This window comes from Anastrepha ludens, chromosome 2 (assembly GCF_028408465.1).
Source record: "Anastrepha ludens isolate Willacy chromosome 2, idAnaLude1.1, whole genome shotgun sequence".
Taxonomy (NCBI): Eukaryota; Metazoa; Arthropoda; class Insecta; order Diptera; family Tephritidae; genus Anastrepha; species Anastrepha ludens.
This window is the reverse complement of record NC_071498.1, coordinates 176,654,939-176,678,913: the sequence shown is the minus strand read 5'-3', so window position 1 is coordinate 176,678,913 and position 23,975 is coordinate 176,654,939. Positions and strand designations below refer to the sequence as shown.

The 23,975-nt window shown below is 40.1% G+C and overlaps 1 protein-coding gene across 2 annotated transcripts in view; it reads left to right on the top strand.

The window, feature by feature from the left end:
• The window catches only part of LOC128855915 (uncharacterized), a 311,903-nt gene that overhangs the window by 98,300 nt on the left and 189,628 nt on the right, over positions 1 to 23,975 (top strand). For both annotated transcript variants that reach the window (XM_054091156.1, XM_054091155.1), the window contains 2 exons: positions 11,199 to 11,473; positions 20,756 to 21,847. In XM_054091156.1, coding sequence (XP_053947131.1) covers positions 11,199 to 11,473; positions 20,756 to 21,847 — 1,367 coding nt within the window. The remainder of the gene's footprint in view (positions 1 to 11,198; positions 11,474 to 20,755; positions 21,848 to 23,975) is intronic.

Below are 23,975 nucleotides of genomic sequence, written 5' to 3'. Positions count from 1 at the left end.
AATCCCATCTCAACCTTCCTTTCAATCCCATCTGCAGAGGCTGTCAAGGGGAAGGTGTGAAGGAAAGTCTTTTCCACCACTTATGTAAATGTCCAGGGCTAGCGAGGGCTCTAAGCCTTTCGCTCTTTCGCTAAACCTTTCTCATTGCCAATTAATGAGATCTCATACATCGAGATAAAGAATTTGCTGCTATATTTGGATCTCACCAAATGGATCTGACTACACAAAAAAAAAAGTGCGTGTAGCGTAGTACACATAACAGAAGTGAAACTTTCAAGGCAGACAAAGAAGAAAGAGATAATGAGAGAGAGAGAGAGAATGAGAGAGAGAGAGAGAGAATGAGAGAGATAGAGAGAGAAGGAGAGAGAGAATATATATCTAAATAAATTCACAACACTTGCAGAGAATACAAATAGACAAAATTTACAAAAAACGGCGAAGGGTCGACCGGTGTAGGTAAACGCCGGACACAAAGCGTGGCAACAACGCGCACTACTCCGAGCGTTTATCACCCGCACAAACGCAGCGATTCCAGGACCGTAGCAACGGCACAAATTACCGCAAGGCAATACCAATAAATCCGACGCCGGAATGGATAGCACTTTATAGTACGCACAAGCATTAGACAATAAACGGAAATAAGCGCCAAAAAGAAGGCACCAAAAAAAAAGACGCCAAAAAAATTGGGAGCAAAAATCGCCCCAAACAGTAGGTTCCTAGGAAATATAACGCCAAAAAGTAGGCACCAAAACTATATTTCCTACAAGTTTGCGCCAACAAACAAGCGCCAAAAAGTAGGCAGTGTTATTTCTCACTAGAAAATAAAAACCACTAGGAAAACTCAGGGAAAATAGCCTAAAGTGTATTTAAGATATATATAAGGTATAGCTCTCTCTCCTTCCGTTTCCTCTACGTTATATCTTTTTTCTCTCTCGCGGACATATACAAGGTATAGCTCTATCTCTCCGTTTCCTCTACGTTATATCTTTTTTCTCTCTCGCGGACATATATAAGGTATAGCTCTCTCTCTCGTTTTCCTCTGCGTTATATCTTTTTTCTCTCTCGTGGAACGAAAATGCTCAAAACGTTGCATAGCCTTGAAAGTTTACTCTCCATTCTCGCTCGTCCATCGACGCTTAAGAAGCTTTACTTTAAAAAACACATAAGACATCATCACACGAGAACAGTGGTAGTAAAACGGTGCTGGTCGCTAATTGCGATTATTTTAGTAGAAATATTCAGCCACTTCAACAACAACAGACCTGTGAGAATTTTCCAGATTCTCTGATAAATTTGAAAATATCTTCCAGTTTCGCGTTTCGAGAGATCGAATTTTACTTGTTCTTATGACATCAGAACCTAAAATTCGTAGCTTTGCTCTAGCAAATGCGGGACTCTCACAGCGAAAATGCTCGGTGCTATCCACCTCCTCTAGGTAAGACAGGCAAATCGGGTCCTCAATGATGGTCGTATGTTGAACCTATGGGTTGTGTCCTCTAATAATACCGACCATCAATCGAACGTCTTCTTCCAAGTTTTAGAAGAAAGTCCGACGGTTTTCTGTTCGGGCTTGTCACTAAGTACTTTGTAGTTCGGCAGCTTCCCGGACCGGATCATTCGCTCGTTATGTAAATTGCATACATAATCTATTATTGAATTCGGGATCCATTTTTATTAATTTCGGGATCATACTATATTAAATTCGGGATCAACTTTTATTAAATTCGCGATCAGACTGTATTAATTTCTGGATCTACTTTTATTAATTTCCGGAACAACTTTTACTAATTTGGGATCAGCTCATATTAATTTCAAAATTCCGAAAACGATTATGACAGACCACCTGCCATAGACAAAGAGGCAAGCTATGAATACTACAGATTATTGATGACATCAGCTCAAGAGGTACTACTAACTAAACATAACCTCAATACGCGGCGGTAGTGCCATCGCGCTGACTGTGCAAGTACTTTTCAAACGACCCCCGTAGATATCGCCATGAATTTTTTACTCTGCAGAGAAAAGGACTTATGGTAATTTGTGCATACTTACCTAGATTTTTTTTTTTTGATTATGGGATTATTAAATTAAATGGCTTTTGCTTTACCCCATTTGAAGCATTCAAATGCAATATTTCTTCGACGACCGGCTTCAGACCGTCCTCAGAAGAATCAGGAGTTACACAACACTCTGCAATTTCTAGCATCATTTCTAGATAACTCAACAGGGTTTGAACTCATACAGGTGGGTGGTTGCTTGAATTACACCGACTTGCATAAGTACCTAAAGAGTCCCGAAAACTTTCAATTTTGCTACGCCCAGCAACACGCAATTTGTTTTAAATCACCTTCTACATTTTCCTCTACACAATTGTCATGTTTCCTCCCTGGTGGAACCATTGAAAATAATAATTTTTTTTATTTTTTTTTTTTTTTTTATTTCAAACATAATAAGTAAATTACAATGTTTAATTACACTACAACTAGTTCAGAAACTAACGAGCAGTTTGATTCGAAAATAAATTACAATTGATAAAAAGAAATTACAAACAATATTTCTTATTTTCTGTTAATAGCCAGCAAGTTCATGTGGTTTTTTCCTCTTTAATCTTCGAACTGGGCACGGGTTACTAAGGATGCTCCTAGCTTCTTCGTTTACATGCCCTTGAAGTCGAATTTGGTGCGCTTCTGCTATTTTCTTAATTTCTTCAGTTACAGTGTTAACTTTAAGGTCCCGATGAATATCAGCATTTCTGACATACCAGGGTGCTTTAACGATGATTCTCAGCACTTTGTTTTGAAAGCGTTGTATTACATTGATATTTTCTTCACTGGCGCAACCCCAAAGCTGTGCACCATAGGCCCATAATGGTTTTAATGTTTGTTTATAGAGCAATAATTTGTTATATATGGATAAATGCGATTTCCATCCAATTAGCCAGTTCATTTTGTTTAGCCTGATGTTAAGCTCATTTCGTTTTATTTTTATATGCTCTTTCCATCGCAACTTCGCATCTAGGGTAATACCTAGGTATTTTGCAGTATTAGCGAATGGGACTTTTTCATTAGAAATCATTATTGGTTGGTATTTTGTAATTTTATTTGTAAAATTCACGTGAATGGATTTACTGTTATTGAGTTTGATTCCCCATTTTCTCGTCCATGATACCATAGAGTCGATTGCAGTTTGAAGGTTCCTTGCAGCTTTTTCTTCTGTCTTTTCAACACATAAAATTGCAGTGTCGTCAGCGAAGGTGGCAGTTAAACAATTTGCCATTAGTGCCATTAGTGGTAATAATAGTAAAAATAATTACCGTGGTGGCACTGAAGTATTAGTAGCATTGACTCGCATCGGATTCGGGCTCATTAACGCTACCGATTTGGCTCAGCGCTTTGTTCGTTCTTGTGTCCCCTACGTCCGCTACAGATCAAATCTGCTGGAACTGATTATGGGACCGCTATCAGCTGCATGGCTTACACCAGCTTTGGGGAGTACTTTTGTGGATCCACAACTACATATCTACGATTTCGAGGAAATGCACGTAACAAATCATACCAAATACATACTATTTGTTTGCCTACTGACCTGACCAAAGTGTACTTATGGTATAGAAGTAGTTACGAACTTGTCAACGAAATTATTTCGAAAGGCTTAGTAGCATATGGATGGATGGTCGTCGTACAATGCCATGCGACAAGAACTCAAACAATTTCTGTTAAGAAACGACAAGCAAGAAGAAATTTTTAAATTTTGTGCTTCTTCAAATCTCAATTTTATTCTTGCTAAGGCACCCTAATTTGGCGGTATTTGCCTTTTTTATATATTTTTTTTTATTTTTATATACAAATTTAGTTCATACTACAACAACTACCACATCACTACAATTAAAAAAAATCAAAAAAATTTTATAAAAACGTTTAATCACAATTTTTAGAAGACTTTGGATGTGCCCTTTGGTACCCAATTCAATTTTGGTATAAAGTTGTATGTCGAAAGAGGCTTAAAATTCGCGTTGATTGTGGATAATTTTTTTTGTTGCCGATTTTCGATTTGCATTTTCTTTCATATAAACTATGCTCGAAACTTTTGTTATATGGGGAAAATGCACTAAACGCCAGTCAAAAAAAAATATGTGAAAATTCAACGCTGATTTTGAGTCACTTCACACTTGCACTTTATGCAATATTTCCATCGAATCCCGAGAAATATCCCGAAAGCTCGAGACTAAAAATTTTCACTAATATCGACATCCCTAGTACGCATTTACACCTGCGTGCATAATAATAGCAGCGCGACACTGGAGAGCTTATTTATTTTATTTATTATTTATTTGTGTTTTTTTTCTTTTTATTAAATTTTTTTCAATTTATTTAATTTTTTTAAATTTCTTATACTTATTTAATTTTTTTTAAATTTCTTATAATATTTTAATTTTTTTGTTTTTGTTAAAAATTTTAATCAGAATGAGAAGCTCGCAATTTTTTTTATTTCTTTTAATTAAAAAAAAAAAAAAAAAATTATTTACAATTTTAATCAGAATCAAAAGCTCGCCATTCTTGTTTTAATTTCTTTTAATTAAAAAAAAAATATTAAAAATTGTAATCAGAATCAGAAGCTCGAAATTTTTTGTATTTCTTTAAAAAAAAAAAAAATGTTTTTAAATCTTACTCAGAATTCGTCAGAAGCTCCAAAGTGTTTTTTTATTTCTTTTCTTTTTTTAATTTCTTTCATTTAAAATTTTGATCAGGATTAGTCAGAAGCTTGAAATAAATGTTTTTTTTTATTTCTTTTCATTTAAAAAAAAAATTTAAATTAAAAATTGTAGTCGGAATTAGTCGTAAGCTCGAATATTATTTTATTTTTATTTCTTTTAATTTTTAAAATTGTTTTTATTTAAAAATTGTGGTCAGAATTAGTCAGTTTATTTATTTTTTTTTTTGTTTTTTTTCTATAATTTCATTTTTTTAAATTTTTTTTAATTTCTTTCAATTTATTAATTTTTGTTTTTAATTTCTTATAAATTTTTAATGTTTTTTTTTTAATTAAAACTTTTAATCAGAATGAGAAGTTCGAAATTTTTTTTATGTCTTTTAATTTTTAAAAGAAGTTTTGTTTAATTAAAAATTTTAATCAGAATGCGAAGTTCCACATTTTTTTTCTTTCTTTAAATTAAAAAAAAAAAAAAAAAATTATTAAAAATCTTACTCAGAATTAGTCAGAAGCTCCAAACTGGTTTTTTATTTCTTTTATTTTTTATTTCTTTCATTAACAACTTTGATCAGAATTAGTCGGAAGCTCGAAATTTATTTTACTTTTATTTCTTTTAATTAAAAAAAAAAAATTGTAAGTTAAAAATGTAGTCAGAATTAGTCAGAAACTCGACATTTTAATGAAAATTTTATTGATTTTCTTTAATTTGGTGCAGGTTTGACACCTCGAGTTTTGTGGTATTTGTTATAGTACGAACTACATTTTTTTTACAAAATTAAAAATAAAATAACTGCAGGAAAAATAAATTCATAGTCATAAATTTGCAATATGTCGCGCTGCTATTGTTTTGCACACAGGTGTACATGCCCGTATGTAAATTATGTTATGTTAATGTTGAAAGGCAAAGCATTAATGCACATTTTATGTTTATCAACTTATTCAATTTAGCATATTTCAATATTTGCACTTTATTCAACATTTGTGGTACTTAAATGATATGTTAGTTTGTGTTTTTGTTTTTGTTATTATTTATTTTTACTTTTTTGAAATACTGACATTTTAAAGCGCTTGTGTGAAGTTTATTTGCTTTAAGTAAATTTGGTAAATGAATTTAGTTATATTTAATAGTTAAAATAGAAGAGAAAAAGTGATTGTGATGAGCGACAATTTATAGAATTAGAAACAGAGGAAGAAAGTTTAGAAAATGTAGAAGATGAAATTATTTGAAAAATTGTTTCCAAAAAATGTCATTTCTTAAGACGATGAATAAATGCTTTGCTCTAAATATATTAAATGTGAGCTAGAAAAAATATGAGCATTGCGCAAGAGCTCAGGTAAAACTGCAGCCTTATTCAAAGAGTCACTGAGCAGATGGCAACTCGTCAATGATGTTTTACAAGGTTTGCTCTTTAACTATTGTGAAAAATAATATTGTGAGGCGAATTTCTCACTCTGAGATTCCTCACTTGAGAGCTTCCGTAGCCGAATTCTGCACGATAATTTCACACATATTCACACACTTGGCCAAACAGCCGTTATTCAGACGGCAACGAAGTCTCGTTGGTTGATTTTTTTCGTATATCACCAACACAATCTCAGTTTGTTTGTAAACACATCCCAAGTGACGTTAGCCCATCAGCTGATTCTATCAAATTCGCTCAGAGCCGAATAACGATCTGTGCAAGAGCACACCTCTAAAAATCTTTTCACAGCGACAACTCGTTCTGCCGCTTGTTTACAAGCACATGGTGGATATTTTGAATAAAAATGTAATATAAAAAAAAAATTGTTCGCAGTTGCCTTGAATTGACTGGATTTATCGCCATCCATAAACAAATTTAGGTGTCCTCGGTTCGCCATGCGTTAGCGTGTATTTTCATACATTTTTTACTTTCAATTGAATAAAAGTAATTTTTTAAACTAAATTTATGGCCTTTTTAATTGGTTACACTTCGAGTGCTGGACCCTGTATACTCCCTCATTTTAAGTGTCTGATAAACTAAGAGAAACACATTTTTGAATCCTATCCAATAGATAATTTTATTGGCCTTCGGCTGAACCTATTTTCGTAAGTACAAGAGTTCAACATCAAAAGATATACTTAAGTCTTAAGTAGTGAGGCCAGATAAACATAAAAATGGCTGCCATCCTTGAGACATTTGAGTTGCGCCCCAACTTTTAGGTCTCTTTCATCATGAAAGTAAACTCAGAATGTAACTCTAAAATACCAAATCTTTATTTAGACCTTTATATGCGCCATTGCTTGTCTGTTTGTATACTGCAGCTGACTTTAAGCGTCTCGACATAGATTCTACCAACTGTCGACAATATTCGACGGAATTTTTTTTTTACTTCTCGAGCAGAAAAGTCTTAAAGTCACGTTTTGAGGAAATGTTTTGTGCTCGCACGTTATCTCGGAGGTAGGTCCAAAGATTTTCCATAGGGTTTAAGCCAGGACTTTGGGAGGATGTTTGCAGGTGGTTCAAGGCAAATCCCTATAACCCAAAGCAGCAGGATTAAGATCGTTATCGGATTGAAATAAAAAACTCGTGCCACTTGACATTCATATTTTTGTGGCAATGGAATGAAAATTTTCCCCGATTTTCCATGTGAATTTATTTCCAACTCCCTGAAAGAACCTCGACTGTGCTTAAAGGCTTAAGGTTTTTATTTCGAAGCTACTCAAAGTACGAGTACACCCCTCAACTGCAACGCACTTATGCCAGCGTTTGATCCAGCTCTCGAAACATTTCTGGCACTCTATTTTCGTTATAGCCATCAGAGCCGTTTCGATCTTTCCATTACTTACTTTCGGTTGTTAAAAAGCGTTCCCCGTACCTCGTAATAGTTTTGTGACTCGTTCATACAGAAAAAAAAAAAAACGCAGGGAGCCAAATCAGGGAAATTCGATGGCCGTTGGATGGTATTCGTTTTGGTCTTTGTCAAAAATTCATATAATGATGGCACTGTGCAAAATCGAATTGTTTTCCCACATTTTTTTCTTCATTTTTAGCCCAAATAATAGTCCTCATTAACTGTTTTACCTTCTGGAAAAAATTTGTGGCAAAAAGCCATCAGCATTCCTTTGTGTTTCGACTGAAAATTAGGTGGTTTTTTTGGTCATAACTCAGCCATCTCGTTAAGAGATAGAGGTTGTCGACTGTTTTGTGAGGGATTTTATCACCGTCTGGTGACGGTCAGTGAAAAAGTAGGTGTCATTTCCGGATATCGCATCACACTGTACCAGTGTCGCGGCTTTCATTATTGCCATCAGTTCAGCCTGAAACACACCACAGTAGTCGGGGAACCGAAAACTGAAGGAGACCCCCAAATGCCTGGAGTATACACCTCCGCGCACCTTGCCCTCGAGCTTTGAGCCATCTATGTATACATGGATGGACTCGCCCTGCCTTACATCGTACCGTTCCCACTCTTCCCTTGAGGGGTTTGTTTTTTGTTTTTAGCGGTGAGGTTGGGTTTAAAATGCCTTCGCGCCATATAGCAACCGTCACTACTACGTGTGTGGTGATTCCACTAAAAATATCCCTCCTCTTCTCTTGGATTTTTCCCTCCACCCCGGGACTGCTTCCGCATTGCTTCGAGGTAGAGGGCCAAGACGGCGTCCTAGGAAGGACACTTCCTTACTCACCCTGCGTCGCCTGTTTTGAGAAACCTATGCTCAATGCTCTTCAGCATAACTGTACATTTCACGCTTCTGTTTTCGGATAATATCCTCCACAAAATTTGCGACGGCATTCCATTTTTCTTCGTCTATCATCATTTTCTCGATAATTTCTTCAGGTGTAAATACACCAATAGCTCGTTGCAGACCTGTTCTCTCTACGTTCCACCTCTCGCATTTAAAGAAGGTGTGCTCCGCATCATCATACTCAGTATCTCCATATATGCAGTTTGGTTGGTTCGCTTTTTCCATTCGCCACAAATACTTGCGTAAGGACCCATGTCCGGACAAAAACTGTGTGAGGTAATAGTTAACCTCACCGTGCTTTCTTTCTACCCACTTTTTTAGATCGGGTATTAGTCTCGCTGTCCATTTACCATACCGTTCAGAGTTCCATCTTGCCTGCCAAAGTGTGAGCGTTTGAACTCGGAGAAGCGTGGTACTGGGATTCCTGTGGTTTTTGCCTTCGTTTGCGCTCTTGTGCTAGAATATCTATAGGGATGGTTCCGCTGATAACTAACACCGCTGCTTCAGATACTGTTCTGTATGACGAAGCCACTCTGAGTGCGCAGGTGCGTTGCACAGATTGCAGAGTTTTCCGCCGGCATTGCACCCTTAGCGAATCTGTCCATATTTTGCATCCGTCGAGTTCGTCTTGTCCGTTAAAAGTTTTCGCTTGTTCTGCGTTGGACCCTCCAAGGTTTGCCATGAGCTTACTTAACATGCCGCTTACTTTGGCAGCGCCAAAGTTTATGTGCGCCTTATGTCTAATTGCACTCCTAGGTGACCACTCTTTTTGTCAATAAAGTGGCATCGAGTACTTGTATGTCTACTTCTAATGAGGTACGTCTGTTCGTTAGAAGGATTAGCTCTGTTTTCTATGTGGCCAGCTTTAATCCATGTCCTTTTAGTCATGTCTGAACTCGGATCATCACCTGATTTAACTTCCTTTTGTGTTCGTCAATGTTTCGGGCGATTATTACAGCTGCAATGTCATCTGCGTATCCCACTAAATGCTTATCCTCAGGCATCTCTATTCGAAGGATTTCATCGTAGCTTATATTCCAGAGTTCAGGTCCGAGTATTGTTTCTTGGGCCGAACCTGTTGTTATTTGTTTAGTCTTACACCCTTCTCGCGTTTCGTATAAGAGCACGCGATTGCTTAGATAGCTACGAATAATCTCCAATATATTCCCTTGAGGGTAGTAGGGTCGGGATTGTTGTAATGGCAAGTGTAGACGGGAGTGCATAGTCCACCCATCCGGGCAGCTCCGAAGTGCCAGACAGGATTTTGCCGTGACCGTAGCTCTTATTTGAGCACTTACTAAGATGTTAGTCTTAGCACCTTCTCAAGTTTTTTGATGTTCACACCCTTCTCAAGGGCATTCTTCCCTATTACAATACCATAGTAGAGAATAGGCATAATAACTGCTGAGTACAGCCAGTTCAAACAAGGGACTACTCAAAATATTTCTGTGCGCCACTGTATATATGTAGATATGTATAGATAAAAATTAAGTCTAAATCAGTCCGAATTTTTTTACACTCGTACGAGGGGTGCCTTTTATGTGTCGGGATTTGGCAACCCTGGTGTTGCAATCTGGCAACTGACAGCTGTATCGCAAAGTTTGACATTTTTTGGCTTTTACGTTCTCAGAACGTTTTGAAATACCAGCGCTATTTGTGTTGTTTACAGTAACTTAAAAGATTCATCTCGGTCCAAAAATGGAATTAAATCGTGAACATTTTCGTGCGATTATTTTTTACAACTTTCGACGTGGATTAACTCAGCAACATTGCATGGATGACTTAATTAATTTTTTGGCTATGAAGCTCCATCAAGGACCAGTGTTTATCGATGGTATGGTGAATTCAGTCGTGGCCGTAGTTCACTCCACGACGAATTTCGTGAAGGTCGTCCAAAATCATTTGCTGTTCCGAAAACCATTGATGCTGTGCGCGAACTGATATCGCAAGATCGTCATGCGACCTATCGTGAGATTGAGACAATCTTAGGCATTAGTGGGACCAGCATACATTCAATATTGCATAAACATTTGACTGTCAAAAAAATTTGTTCGCGTTGGATCCCACACAATTTGTCAATCGCTCAAAAAAAGGCTCGTGTCGATTGGTCGAAGGAAATGCTCAACAAATACGATCGCGGGGCTTCGAAACACGTCTATGACATCGTTGTCTTCCAAGAAATTAGGAAAACCAATCGCCAAAGACGGATCACTCTTCACCAGGACAATGCGAGCTCTCACACAACGGCCCAAACAACTGCATTTTTGAGCACATAAAACATCGAATTAATGGGTCATCCGCCGTATAGTCCTGACTTGGCACCGAATGACTTCTTTTTATTCCCGTACGTAAAAAACAAACTGAGAGGTCAACGTTTTTCGACACCTGAAGAAGCGGTTGCGGCATTCAGAATCCATGTTTTGGAGGTACCTCATTCAGAGTGGCAAAAGTGCTTCGACAATTGGTTCAAACGCATTGGTTCAAAGTGTATAGATCTTCATGGAGAATATTTTGAAAAACAATAAAGTGAATTTCGATGATTAAAACTTGTTTTTGTTCTCTAATCCCGACATATAAAAGGCACCCCTCGTATTGTTGTTTGACAGATGTTACTTTAGCACGCGACGCCAATCTCTCCTTCCCTCGTCCATGCCACATGCAGTCAAGCACGGACGCTTATTTTTGATCTCGACGCTTGTGTATGCATACATTTTATAAGCATTTAAATTTTTTTGTACAGGCAATATACTTCCATTCAATCTCTCATTTATACTTCCAGGCTACATTCTCGCCTCCACGCTGACGTCAGATCAACCGGAGCGGTCACTGCAACTACAATTGGATCAACTGTTGGTGCACGTCATGAAGATTCTCAATATCTACTATCATCTCATTACCCAACAAAAGCCTCAACTATTCGTGAAAGTGCAGAAGGGCGATTTGTTCGCCAATGCGAAGGAATTGGCGCTGGTGCAAAGCGTTGGATATTTTGGAAGCGATTACGTTTATATAAAACTTTACAACATTTTAAGAAGTGCTAATGACAGCTACAAGGTAAGCGTAATTCCGCCACTTCCACTCCAGACGCACGTACTACGAACACACACACACACACACACACAAACATAAAGCATACATCTGCACATACAAATGTAATATCCTTTAGTTGGAAAGATAGAAGATATATATAGAGTATGAATGCATGTGTGTAGTTATGACTGTACGCATACATACGAATATTTCCGCAGAGCGCAAGCAACGCCAAAGCTTTAGTTAAATCCCCGCAGTGTTCTGAGGGTTCGCAGTCCAAGTGAGTGCAATTGCAGCGGACGCTATATTAATTTGTGCATTGGTATGTGTGCGCACATACATTCCGCCGTCTAGTTGGGCGGACTGCGCCTTCTACTCTGGAACATTACGTAAATTGTAAAAGTTTTGCTGGCTTCTGCTGGTGCTCCCCCGGTTGCTCGGTTTGCTTTGCTTCTTACGTTTGTGCGCCCCCAGACTCGCTTTGTCTTTCGCGGATTTAAATTTCGATTGTGACTGGAGGAGACTTTATCTGCAGTTACAGACAACATACATACGTACATGCATTTACAAGAGTATTTCCACATGTGTGTGTGTGTGTATGTAAGTATTCATGTAAACTCTATCCTCTAGGTCTTTTTGGGGTATCGCTTTCGCCACTCTAGCTGCCTGCCCATGTTGTTGTTATGCTCGTATCTGTTGTTGAGCTGTGCAACCGCACGAATGCCGAATATGTTAGCGAGATTTTGTGGCTTTGCGCGTTGGTAGTGAGGATTTTTAGTATCTGATACTTGTGGTTTAAAAAGTTGCAAACCAGCAGAAATCATAAAGACGAGCAACGATGTGCAAAGAAGTGAAGGGAGCGCTGGCCGGGTTGCGCAGAGTGATGAATGCATAGTCAGTCAGTCAGTAAACGAGCGCGTGTAAATGGCAAATGCGTACGTTCTTGGTAACATCGACATACATACAGACATACAAATGCACTCGTTTATACAAATGCAAATACCGAGCAGTTGAACGTAGTAGTTTTGAACTACTTGCCTTATTACCACTTCGCTAACTACCACCACTTGATGCTTTCATCCAAGGAGAGGCCTTGAATGCGATCTACAGGCTGAAACACAATGGGAATTGGTCCGGCATGGACTTCGATCCAACGATCCTCCCCATGCCCCTTGACTCCATGCCATCCAGAGTCGTGCTTGACAAGAGATACAGTGTGGTGCTGCCAGGGGCTCAACTGTGGTCAAACTCAGAAAATGAGTCCGGCAAACACTGTTTTCGCATTTTCACGGATGGCTCCAGGACCGTGCACGGTTCCGGCTCTGGTGTCTACGTGGAATCCAGCAGGAAAAAACTACACTTTGCTCTTGGAATGCATGAATCTGTGTTTCACGCGAAGGTGTATGCTGTTCAAGAAGCAATGCACTTTGTTGTGGAAAAAGGTGGGGAGGCACATCTGTATGTGTCTGCAGCGTCATCAAAGCTGCGCTCATGGCCTTAGACAGCCCCCCAACCACTTTAATGGTAGTCGAGTCCTGTAAATCCATGCTGAACTATGTCGGTAGACATAATATACTGATGCTAACATGGGTTCCAGGACACGTGGGTATCGCGGGTAACGATACCTCTCACTCTTTAGCTAGGATGAGCTCTGAGGCCAACTCCTTTGGCCGGGAGTCCGTTCTGCCACTCCCTCCTGCAGTCATCAAAACCGCGGTTAGCAAACGGGTTACTTCAATCCACAAGCGAGTTTGGCAAGCTGAGAAAGGCTGTACAAGGACAAAACTGATGTTACCTCTCATGTCCGACCGATTGTCGCAGTTCCTCCTGTCACTAAGCAGGTGCTGGGTTGGACTGTAGGAGGCTGGTTGGTCTGATGACGGGCCACTTTCTATGGACAAACCACATGGAAAAGGTAAGCATCTCAGACAGTGTACTCTGCCCAGCATGTGGAGAGGAAGAGCAGACGGCGTGCCACTTTCTGTGCGTGTGCCCCGCCTTCGCTCGAATGAGGTTTGAGGTCTTTGGCACTGATGTGTTAAGAAGCGATCACCTTGGCACCACAATATCTACTCAGTTTTTATCGGAGGTCGGGTAGATTTAAAGAAAATTTAAATGGTAACCCGAGTGCAGTACAATGGACTTAATGTTGTGTGCTATACTTGCTACATACAGTTTGTTACGCAGCTGGAGTACATACAAAGGTCGTGTGAAAAGTCCGTGCAAAGTCAGAGAGATGTAACCATACAAAGCAGCCGGCCCAGATAGGATATTCCCTGCCATGATGTGGAATAGTCGAGAACCGTGGCTGGAGACCTTTTTCAAAGAAAAGTCTCGGCATAGTTAACCGCTCTGTCAACAAGGGAACTCCAAAGGGCGGAGCTTTATCCTCTCTGCTGTGGTTATTAGTTGTCAACAATATTCTTTCCAAGTTAGACCGAAGGGGGATTAAGGTAGTTACGTATGTGGATGACATAGTGCTTATGGCTTCAGGACTGTTTCCAACAATAATCAGCGAGATTATGGAAGGAGTTTTAGGATTACCCAGCAATTGGATCACATACTGCGGTTTAAAGGTAAAACCGGGCAAAACAGAACTGATGTTATTCACTAAGAAAACCAAGATACCAGACTTTGATCTCCCAAAATTGGACGGCGTTAGTCTCACGCTAGCCCAGCAATCTCAGCTGGAGACCGGCGTCAACTCAGTCAGCGCTGAGCTAGTGCACAAACGTACAAAGCCGCGAGGTCCTTCTGGCAACGGGCAGGCTAACAAAGCCGCAGCTCTCGAATTTGGTCGGTATCCTTGCCGGTCATTGTCCGTTAGGTGTCCATGCGGTGAGGCTTTCAATTGCCTGGAGGACGAGTTGGAATCATCTCAGCACCTTTTTCTCAGCTGCCCTGCTCGCGTCGGGCAAACGTTTAGACACTTGTGCTCGCATTTTTCGCTACAACTCTGGATATTGCGGGTTTAAATATCACACATCTGGTGAACTTGAAGGAGTTAGTACAAATATAAATCGCTACTGTTGGTCGTCATCCTCTAATCAAAAGCCCCTTCTTATTTTCTTCCAACTGTCTGGTTCCTTCCCTTCTCCTTTTCTCCCTATTTGTTATCACAACGGACAAAGTAAAATTTTTTACCCCTCGGTAAGGCAGCTATTTAATCTCAGGGACTAGGAAGCTGGACAATATGATCGCACGGCAACAGCAAGATCCTCCTACGGGGACGAACACTGCTCAAAAACAAATCAGACTTCACAATTCCCAACTTTAACTTTTACGGTACGTTTTCCACCAAGAACCGATTGAGCTGCGTTGTGAGAGCTGAATTCTATTCGGAACCGCTCAACTTATCCAAATCAATTCGACTTTCTGACTATGGCAGCGCCAGGAGCACACACAAACCCTATCTGTTCAGACAGTCAAGCAGCTATCAAGGCCTTCGATTCCAATTCCATTTCATCCAGTGTACAGAAGAAAGATAGGAACTAGAATTGTTGAGTCATTGGCTGCCAATTACTCTGATAGAAGATGAGTTAGCAAGAAAAGGTTCGACACATAACAGAGGCAGTGGCAATTCCTATTCCACTCAACATAATAGAAAATCCATTGCTTCATACTGCTTTAGTTGAAAGAAGGTGGATGCAATTACAAACATGGCCGTTGTACAATGTCCATAGGACGAATTACCTGTTAGGATGCTGCTCTCGCGCAAGCATCTCACTTATTACTACAGCCACCAACTTGTTAGGTAGAGGATCGTACAGCTAGAAGGGGCGAAAGAAAGTCTTTTCTTTTTTTTATGCGAATAGCCTGGTCTAGAGAGAGCAAGACTTTCTCTTTCGGTAAATCTCTCCTACAGCAAATTAATGAAATCTCAGACATAGAGATACAAAAATTGCTTTATATCTGGATCTCACGAAACGGATCTGACTTAAAAAAAGGCATCACATAAAAACAGTGGTAATAAAACGGCGATAGTCGCTAATTAGTATTATTTCACTAGGAATACTAACTAATTCAACAACACCGACCGGCCTTTTTTTTGTGATATTTTTTTAATCGAAGAAGTCGATTGATGTTAAAAAAATGGACGAGAAATAATTTAAAAAAATTAATGGGAATATGGTTCCTACTCGTTTCATATGCCCCCTCTTTTTCTCTTTCTGGTCCTTATGGAACTGGTACCAATATATCCACTCGCAGGCTAGTCCTTAAAACTCCAGTTCATGAACTAGAATACTTGCTCTTTGTAGTCCTTATGCAACTAGTACCAATATATGTGATCACTCGCGGACTAGTCCATAAAACACCAGTTCATGCACTCTAATGCTTGCCGAGCAGCTTTGCTGCGCTAGTTATGTGCGTATCTGGCTATATACATATATGTATGTAAGTACCTATAAAGAGTGTATGTATAGGTGTGTGCTCCTAAGTATGTTTGTTTTTGCTAAGTGGTGATTTGCCCAGCATTTTAAGTTGCATTGGGTGTGACGAGTGCCAAAATAGCCAGATGTGACTTCCTGAGTTCCACGCCGCATCCTAATGCACTGCTTGACTCTTTTTTCTAGTATTTATACAGTTTGGAATTTAAGCTTTCGTTGTAATGTAATTTGTGGTGGTTTAGTTTTGGTTTGTGCTCGGACGTGTTTGCCTAAATATTATCTCCGCTAGCTTTATTTTCCACGAATTAAGCGGAGAATAAGATGAATGTGCAACAGGCAAAATGCTGCATTTTCCCCTTTTAAAGTTAAATTTTACTGAACAAAGTGGAAAGAGTTGGGCTTTTGAATTCATTTAAACATTTCGCTACGACCACTTTAAGCTACAATCATTGATCCATCAATCACGAGAATTTCCTGTAAATATCGACACTATGCCGTAGTTTAGCTCTGCTCTTGATCAAAAAAAATGCTTCGCGACGAAAATACAGCAGTTTTGCGATCGAAACAATGTTAGGGCACTGTATATCCTGACTATTTTTGATTATCTGTGCTTTGTGTGTTAGATTATCGCAATCCAGAATCTTGTTGAAATGTCTACTTTCGTTCTTCGAAGTATCACAAGGGCACGACGGTCGGAAAATCGCAACGAGCAGTATTCATCGACCGAGTTCCCCCACCCCATTACAAAATGAAGTATTCGACTTCTTCACTTTGATCATTCAAATTCACTCAGTTAAACTATGTTAGCTTAGGCAGATTATTGAAACTTAGGTTTTCACAGGTTGAAGTGACTGACAATGGAACCCTAGCAGCAAACCTAAGCCCTCATTTAGATCCATAGGTTAGCTGCTACTTTATTGGTTGGCCTCGTGCTATTTGTGGCGTGCGTCTTGATGCTGTTCCACAAATATAGGGACCTGCAGCTTTAAGCTGGCTCCGAATGGCAGAAGTTTTCTATGAGGAGCTTTTTCATACAATACACTCGGAGGTGTGCCTGCCAAGGGGTGACCGCTATTAGAAAAAACTTTGAGATTTCTTACACGGGGACTCGAACCTAGGCATTTCCGTGTGGTGGTCACACACTACCCCATTCGTCATCTCAAAATATTTAAATTTTCAAAAGTCCAATCTACACAATCCCTTTCCGAGTAATTGTTCAACGCGATCAAATCTTTCGCATGCCGAATTGATTTTCTCTCACATAACAGCCGATTTCAGACAACCTTCACGACATTCGTCTTCTATCGAATTGCGTTACCAATTAAATTTGGAAAACCATCGAAACGTAGCGTCTCGAGGGAGTGCTTCATGACGAAAAGTTAGAGCCACTGCTTCATGTGAAAAGTTGAAAAACATATTTTTATCTTTAATTTGCCAGTTGTCATAGGAATTCCAATATTGCCTCTGTTTTCACGCAGACGAAGATTAGTGCTTCCTAGCTTGTCGGATTTGTAATTCCCTTCAATATCTCTATGTTCCGGAACCCGTATAAGACAGACCTTGAAGATGGTGGTAATATCATTTAGAGCTGCCAGGCATTCCTGAGTAACCTTTGATCTAGTGTCACTGCCTGATGCTTGATTTGATGGCCACCTGGCTGTCCCAGAAGGTATTTATCGTTGTTTTCGTTATGTCGTGTGTGTTACGGTGCACAGTTACCCCATTTATGGCTAAGACTTCAGCCTGGTAGATGCTACAGTAGTCTGCAAATCGGACAGATAATTCTGATCCTAATTCTTTTCAAAAAACTCTATAGCCTACTTTCTTTTCTAGCTTGGATCCATCTGAGTAAAAATTTATTTTCCCCCTTCTCCATGGTCTTTGAGTTGGGCACTCTCTTCTTGACGTGATGTACGTCTTGAAGAGCTTGTCGAGGTGGGTTTAGGAAAATATTAGTCCATTTCTCGACCCGCCGAACAGGCAAATTAACTAGAACCTCGAGCACTATATCTGGGGTAGTCCTTAAAGCGCCGATGATGCATAACGCCTGTTAGCTCGTAAAAATTACTGTGACAGTCCGCTTGCGACTCTTAGACATTTTTGTAACGAATATTAAGCGCTTTTAGGGTTTGGTTAACTAAAAAGTTGGCAATATGCCAATGCGCCAAAGTTCAAAAACAGTTTTAAGACTCTAGAGTCGTCTTATCGAATGTTGCTTTCGTTCACGCCTCTGCGCCATGCAATAGGATGGACATGATGAGGGAATTAGGGTGTGCGAACATTGCTCATAGTGATCGGACTTTACTTCTCAGCTGCGTACTTAATTCTAAGTAGGACTTCTTGGCCAGATAGATGCCCCATTCGATTGCAGGTAAATGAGGTTTGCTACAAGCCCTAAATTACACCTGTCAACCTTGCCGTGGGTGGCGAGACGCGAGTGTGCTGACTTCAGTTCGCCTCACCTCTTTATCCAGTTTAGAAGATACAGAGGTAACGACGCGGCTGCCAACGCGGATGATACTCGTATCTGTCAGTCTTGCTGCACACGCCAGCATTTCTTCCGTAATGAAAAATAATGCCGCATCGATTTAGTTCTTCAGGTCGAACATTTTTTTTCCGATAGTGGATTAACGAAGCTTCACGGTAGATAGTCACTCTTTCTGATGCGGGGATCAATTAGTCCTTTGACGGCTGGCTTTAGTCTTTCACACAAAATGCGCGATCGAATCGTATATGCAATAGTAAGGATGGGTATTCATTGATCACGACCGAACGATGACTGAGTTACGGTGGTGTTAGCCACTTCGTACAGGGCTGAGATCAGCAGGCGTAGCAAAGAGATGAGATACTTATATGTTACCTCCGCGAAAGAAGGGCAGCTAAGGAGGTTGTACTGAAATGATCCCTCCATTCAACTGACGGCAAAAGGGCTAGAAGTAATGCTGAGTCTCACAGCATGTGCACTTCGCGAGCATTGCCCTGTAAGAGCATCTACGAAATTTGAAAGCTGAGATTTTGTTAACCTCAGGAGATCCCTTGAGCGTCTCCAATCTACTCCGATTTCGCGACATTACAAGTTTGTGTACTTGCCCAGCGCTCGCTGAGTTGACACGAAGCCCATCTTTCCAGGAGTAGAGCGTAGGTTGTCAAGAGGATCCCGATACTCTCCTTTCTCGGGGACACTACCTCACAGGTTTCCTGTCTGGCCAACTCAACTGCCTCGCAGTTTCCAGCAATGTCGCTATCACTAGGTACCCAGATGAGCCGTATATCGAAGAATTCGGATGTGAAGTCAGGCATTCCCCGGTTCAGTTTCGAGTGCATCGTCATCGAGCCCAGGGCCGTAATTGCCGCTGAGTTGTCGAAGTAGATATTAACCTCCGTGGCAGTTATTACACAAGTGAGCAGCCAATCAGCTGTTTCTTTAATTCCGGCTACCTCTGCTTGGAATACACTGTAGTGGTCCAGTAATCTGAACTTGAGTTTGATGGGGAGCTGCTCGCAAAATACTTCCCCACCAAAGCTCAACTCTTCCATCCAACTCCGAGCCATTCGTGAACAGGTTCATTAGGCCCTGTCTCCAAATACTGCACCCTAGCCACTCTTCCTTTGAAGGAATGTGAGTGGGGAATTTTCCACTTAGACTAAGTAGTGGCGCGCATTATTCAGTCCCTAAGGGGGAACGATCTAGGGTTACTTGAGTGTCTGTAATTGGGGTCAAAACCGTAGCTTGAGTCTCTCAAGACTCTCTCTTAATCTTAAGGAAAACACGTATAATTTTCTCTTTAACTTGCGACATCACTTCTGTACAGCTCCAGCTGAGCGCACGATCCAAGTTAGACTTTTGCATTTAATTTATGAGCATCCGCTAGATATACAAGTACAGGGTTTGATTGAAAAGTAATGAGCCTTATTTTTTATTAAACCTTTTAGCTGATACAACTAATATTCTTCAAAATAGGACTCTTGAGCGCTGCTAGCGGTCCTTCCACTGCAGGGAACATTTTTCAAACTCATCCGCCGGAATCGCGTTCACGATAGACTAACACGACGGTCAATGTTCATTGACGAACCCGGTTCACATCTTCGTCTGTTTGCGTCGTCGAAGGCCTCCCTGATCGCTGTTCATCTTCGACGTCCTTCCGGCCTTCCTTGAACGACTTGTGCCACCGTTTTACCTGGGAACTGGACTGAGATTGGTCCCCGTAAGCCTCTCTGAGTAGCCCAATGGTTTCGGTACTCGTTTTGTTTAGCTTTACGCAAAATTTGATCGAGTAATGTTGCTCCAACGATCGCTGCATTTTCGCCACTGCAAAATCCTAACACAGTTTTAAAACAGCTTTCACGCGCGGAGCGATGTTGACTGCACCGCTGTTGCCAGCGAACTGGGACTGGTTTCTAGTGGAAGGGGAAGGTCCAACGATCATTTTCCCCCACCAGCCGATTCGGTTGATCGCTTGGCAGACGCTCCGCGCGGGAAGGCTCATTACTTTTCAATCAAACCCTGTATTACTTAAAATCGCAGGGTCTTTCAAGTGTGTGTTTATTTTTCAGCAGCATGTTTTGTTTCGATCAAATTTGGAGTTCTTCTATTACATATGGCAATATACAGTTAACAAATTCCTATTCAGAATATATTTTTAATGCGAATTTAAGAAAGCGCCTCGAACTTGAAAGGCTTTGTGTGCCATAAAGTTAAAAATGTGCACCAACTCAATATTTTCGACTCTTTGGGTGCATAAAATTTGTCTTTAATTAACTGCGACTAATTTCACGCATGGATTTTATGTGCTTTCCTCGAGTCTTTACTTAAGTACACAATCTCACAATCTCCCAAGCACCCATACTCACATATATTTTCCATCCACACACATAAATATATCTTCTGTTTTTCTTTTCTCTCCCATCTCTTATCCAGATAACGATAAATCAAGAATCCGGCAGGTTATTAATTTCGCTACTCCGGACGTGCCTCAACACTTTGAGTTTGTGCATTGAATTGCGCACACATGCCACACCAGTGGCGACGGCAGGCACGCCTACTGGCCAAACACCGAGCCATAGCAGACAGCGCGGCAATAGCCCCGGCAGCGATGGTGGTGGTGGTGGTGGTGCTGCTGCTGGCGGCAGCAGTCGCTTGGATACTTCGCCAAGCGCCGGACATACTTTTGGCGGTAGTACTAGCGGCGCTCCTGCAGTCTTCCCATCTAACACCATTCTAAAATTAATTGAAGAAATTCTCCAGTATTTGAGCAAACTCGTAAATTATGCGCCCGCCGAGTGCATCGCATGTCTGCGGCAACTGTTGAAATATTTATTTGGCCAAAATTATGGCAACCAACAGCGAGACTATTATGCCACATTCATAAGACCGTATTTTGTGGTGCGCAGCAAAGCACAACAGCTGCACATACACCTAAACCAGCAACGTAGTCTACAACAACAACAACAACAGCAACAAAATCAAAAGTGGGCAAGATATAACAAACAACAGCATCCCGCTGCACAGCAGGCCACGCAAGGCGGTGGTAGCATCATCAGCAGCAGCAGCAGCAGCAACGATCACCGTCAGGCATTGACCATGTTGCATGCCATAAATTCCAAAGCGACAACAGCAACCTTAGCTTTTACGACTGCAACGGGAGTTGTGAGATCAGTGGCAACAATTGGCGGTCCAGCAAGCGCATTGAGGGGCGCGGCAGGCGATGGTTGGCCGACCCCAACAATGACTTCGTCAACTGTCACACATAATGAGCCAAATGTAATTGGTACACAAGCAACTTATGCCAAACATGGCCAGCCGCACACTGACTTTGTGCATGCCACTGTCATGGCTGCTGCAAGTGGCGGCATCAACAATCAACCGCATTTGACTGTGGCGGAATATTATCGCTTGATGGGCGAATTATTTTCGAGCGGCCTAAATTCGCAAGCCTGGAAGTCGGAGCGTGCCAGCGAGTCTGTCAGGCATATTAAACTGTTTGAGCCGTTGGTAATCTATTGCCTCATGGTGAGTAGAGTATTCTCTAAGCAAGCGCACATAAATATTTATATACGCCATTTACGTTTACTATACACTGCCTTTCACACGAAAAGGTGTAGCCTTTGATAGATTTATGTCCCCAAGAAAACATTAGTATTTGAAGCTCTTTAGCTCGCAGAGTGGTCCCCGCCATAGATAGACAAAGAAATATGAACAAATATTTCTTGGTTTTTGGTACTGCTATTACTCATTAAATAAAAAATATAAATTTTATGAAATTTTGAAAATTTTTTGCCGAGGTAGGTTTTTAGACCGTATTAAATAATACAATAATATCCGATGATGCGAGACACCGACTGTTCGATGGAAAGATTCTATGGAAGATTTTTGGGCGCGTTGGATATAGCAAATATGGCAGATTAATAAAAACTCAGCGGTTCCGCTGCTGACGTCATGTCGTCCGAATGGTTACCAACGCTCCATTTACCAATGCTACCCAGTTATAGCAGCGGAATAGAAAGGTCTTCTTTGCGTAGGAAAGATCAGATGGAGAAGGACTTGGCTTCCCTTGGTTTGTCCGTCCAACTGGTGCCGGTACGAGGAAGAAATGACTGATGCTGCACGCTTCAGTTTTTTAAGTAGGAAACTTCATGAAGAGTAGTTAATATGTAGTCATAAAACGTAGTTGTTAATCATCTATAGCATAAGGGATAAGAAATCAAGGAACGAGCTTTACTGATTCACAGGAGATCTAATTACTAAACGTATCAAGAATGGCTATTGGGAATCAAATAGTCCGATGTTTATATGTTTGGGTTCTCTGATTACGAGTTTGATGTCAGATGTCAATGGCGGACTCAACTACCATTGAAACCCATCATCCGAAAGCTTTTAAGTTTCTATTATTTAATATATATAAAATGTTGTAGTTAGTACTGGCTCTAGGCCATTGTATTTTGCATTTTTATACTTATTTTGGCTTATCAGAGATTCTGTGCGTTTAGCAATGACAGTCGGTCACCTGTTGAGCGATTCTGTAGGTGGGATTGTCACGCCATCTTTCATTCGCTGCTCTTACAGTTTCCTCAAAGATAAGTAGCCTTGCCATCTCTGCCTTTGTCTGGTTACTCACCAGTCAGCTTAGTGATCTCGCTAGTTCATCGGTTCTGCAGTTCTCCTCGATATCGCAATGTCCAGGAACCCATGTTACCTTTAGGTGAAATGACTTAGCCATATCGTTAAAAGACATTTCATGGCTACCTTAGAGGTTGTCGACTGCTTTGTGTGGGGGATTTTATCGTCGTCTGGCTATCCGAGAAAATGTAAATATCATCTCCAAGTATCGCATCGCACCATCGTACCATTGACACGCCTTTTATTATTGCCTAAAAGACACTGTAGTAGTCGGGGAGTTGAAAGTTGAAAGAGTTGCCTAGATTTTCAGAATATGCAGCAATTTTGTCATATAATGAGATGAAATTTTTTTCGAGAAAGGAAAAGACTTACAGTTTTTACAGTCGGCCGCACTCATTTTTTTTAACGAAAATTGCTGTGATTACGAAAATTGCCAAACAAAACAAACAAAACAAACACATATCAAAAAACTTGTCGTACCTTTATAACTATACTATATAAACCAAAGAACAAAAAACTCTTTTTACCTTAAAAATGAAAAAAGAAATAAGACAATTAAAATTTAAAAAATTTGTCCCAAAAAATTTAATTGCTCCCAAATTTTTTGGGACAATTTTTTCCACTTTTGAGCAAAAAAAATAAAAGTTTTTAAAAGTGGAAAAACATTGCCCCAAGCATTTTTTCCAAAAAAATTTAAACAAAAAAGAAATTTTTTTTTCCACTTTCCACTTTTAAGAAATTTTATTTTGCCCAATTTTTTGGGACAATTTTTTCCACTTTTAAGGGACAATTTTGGGGCAATTTTTTCCACTTTTAAGCAAAAACAAATTTTGGAAACATAATATTGTTTTTGTTTAAAATCTTTTGGAAAAAAAATTTTGGGACAATTTGTTCTACTTTTAAGAAATTTTATTTTTCCCAGTTTTTTTGGAACACTTTTTCCACTTTTAAGCGACAATTTCTTTCCACTTTTAAGCAAAACAAAAATTTGGGAAAAATAATATTTTTTTGGTTTAAAATC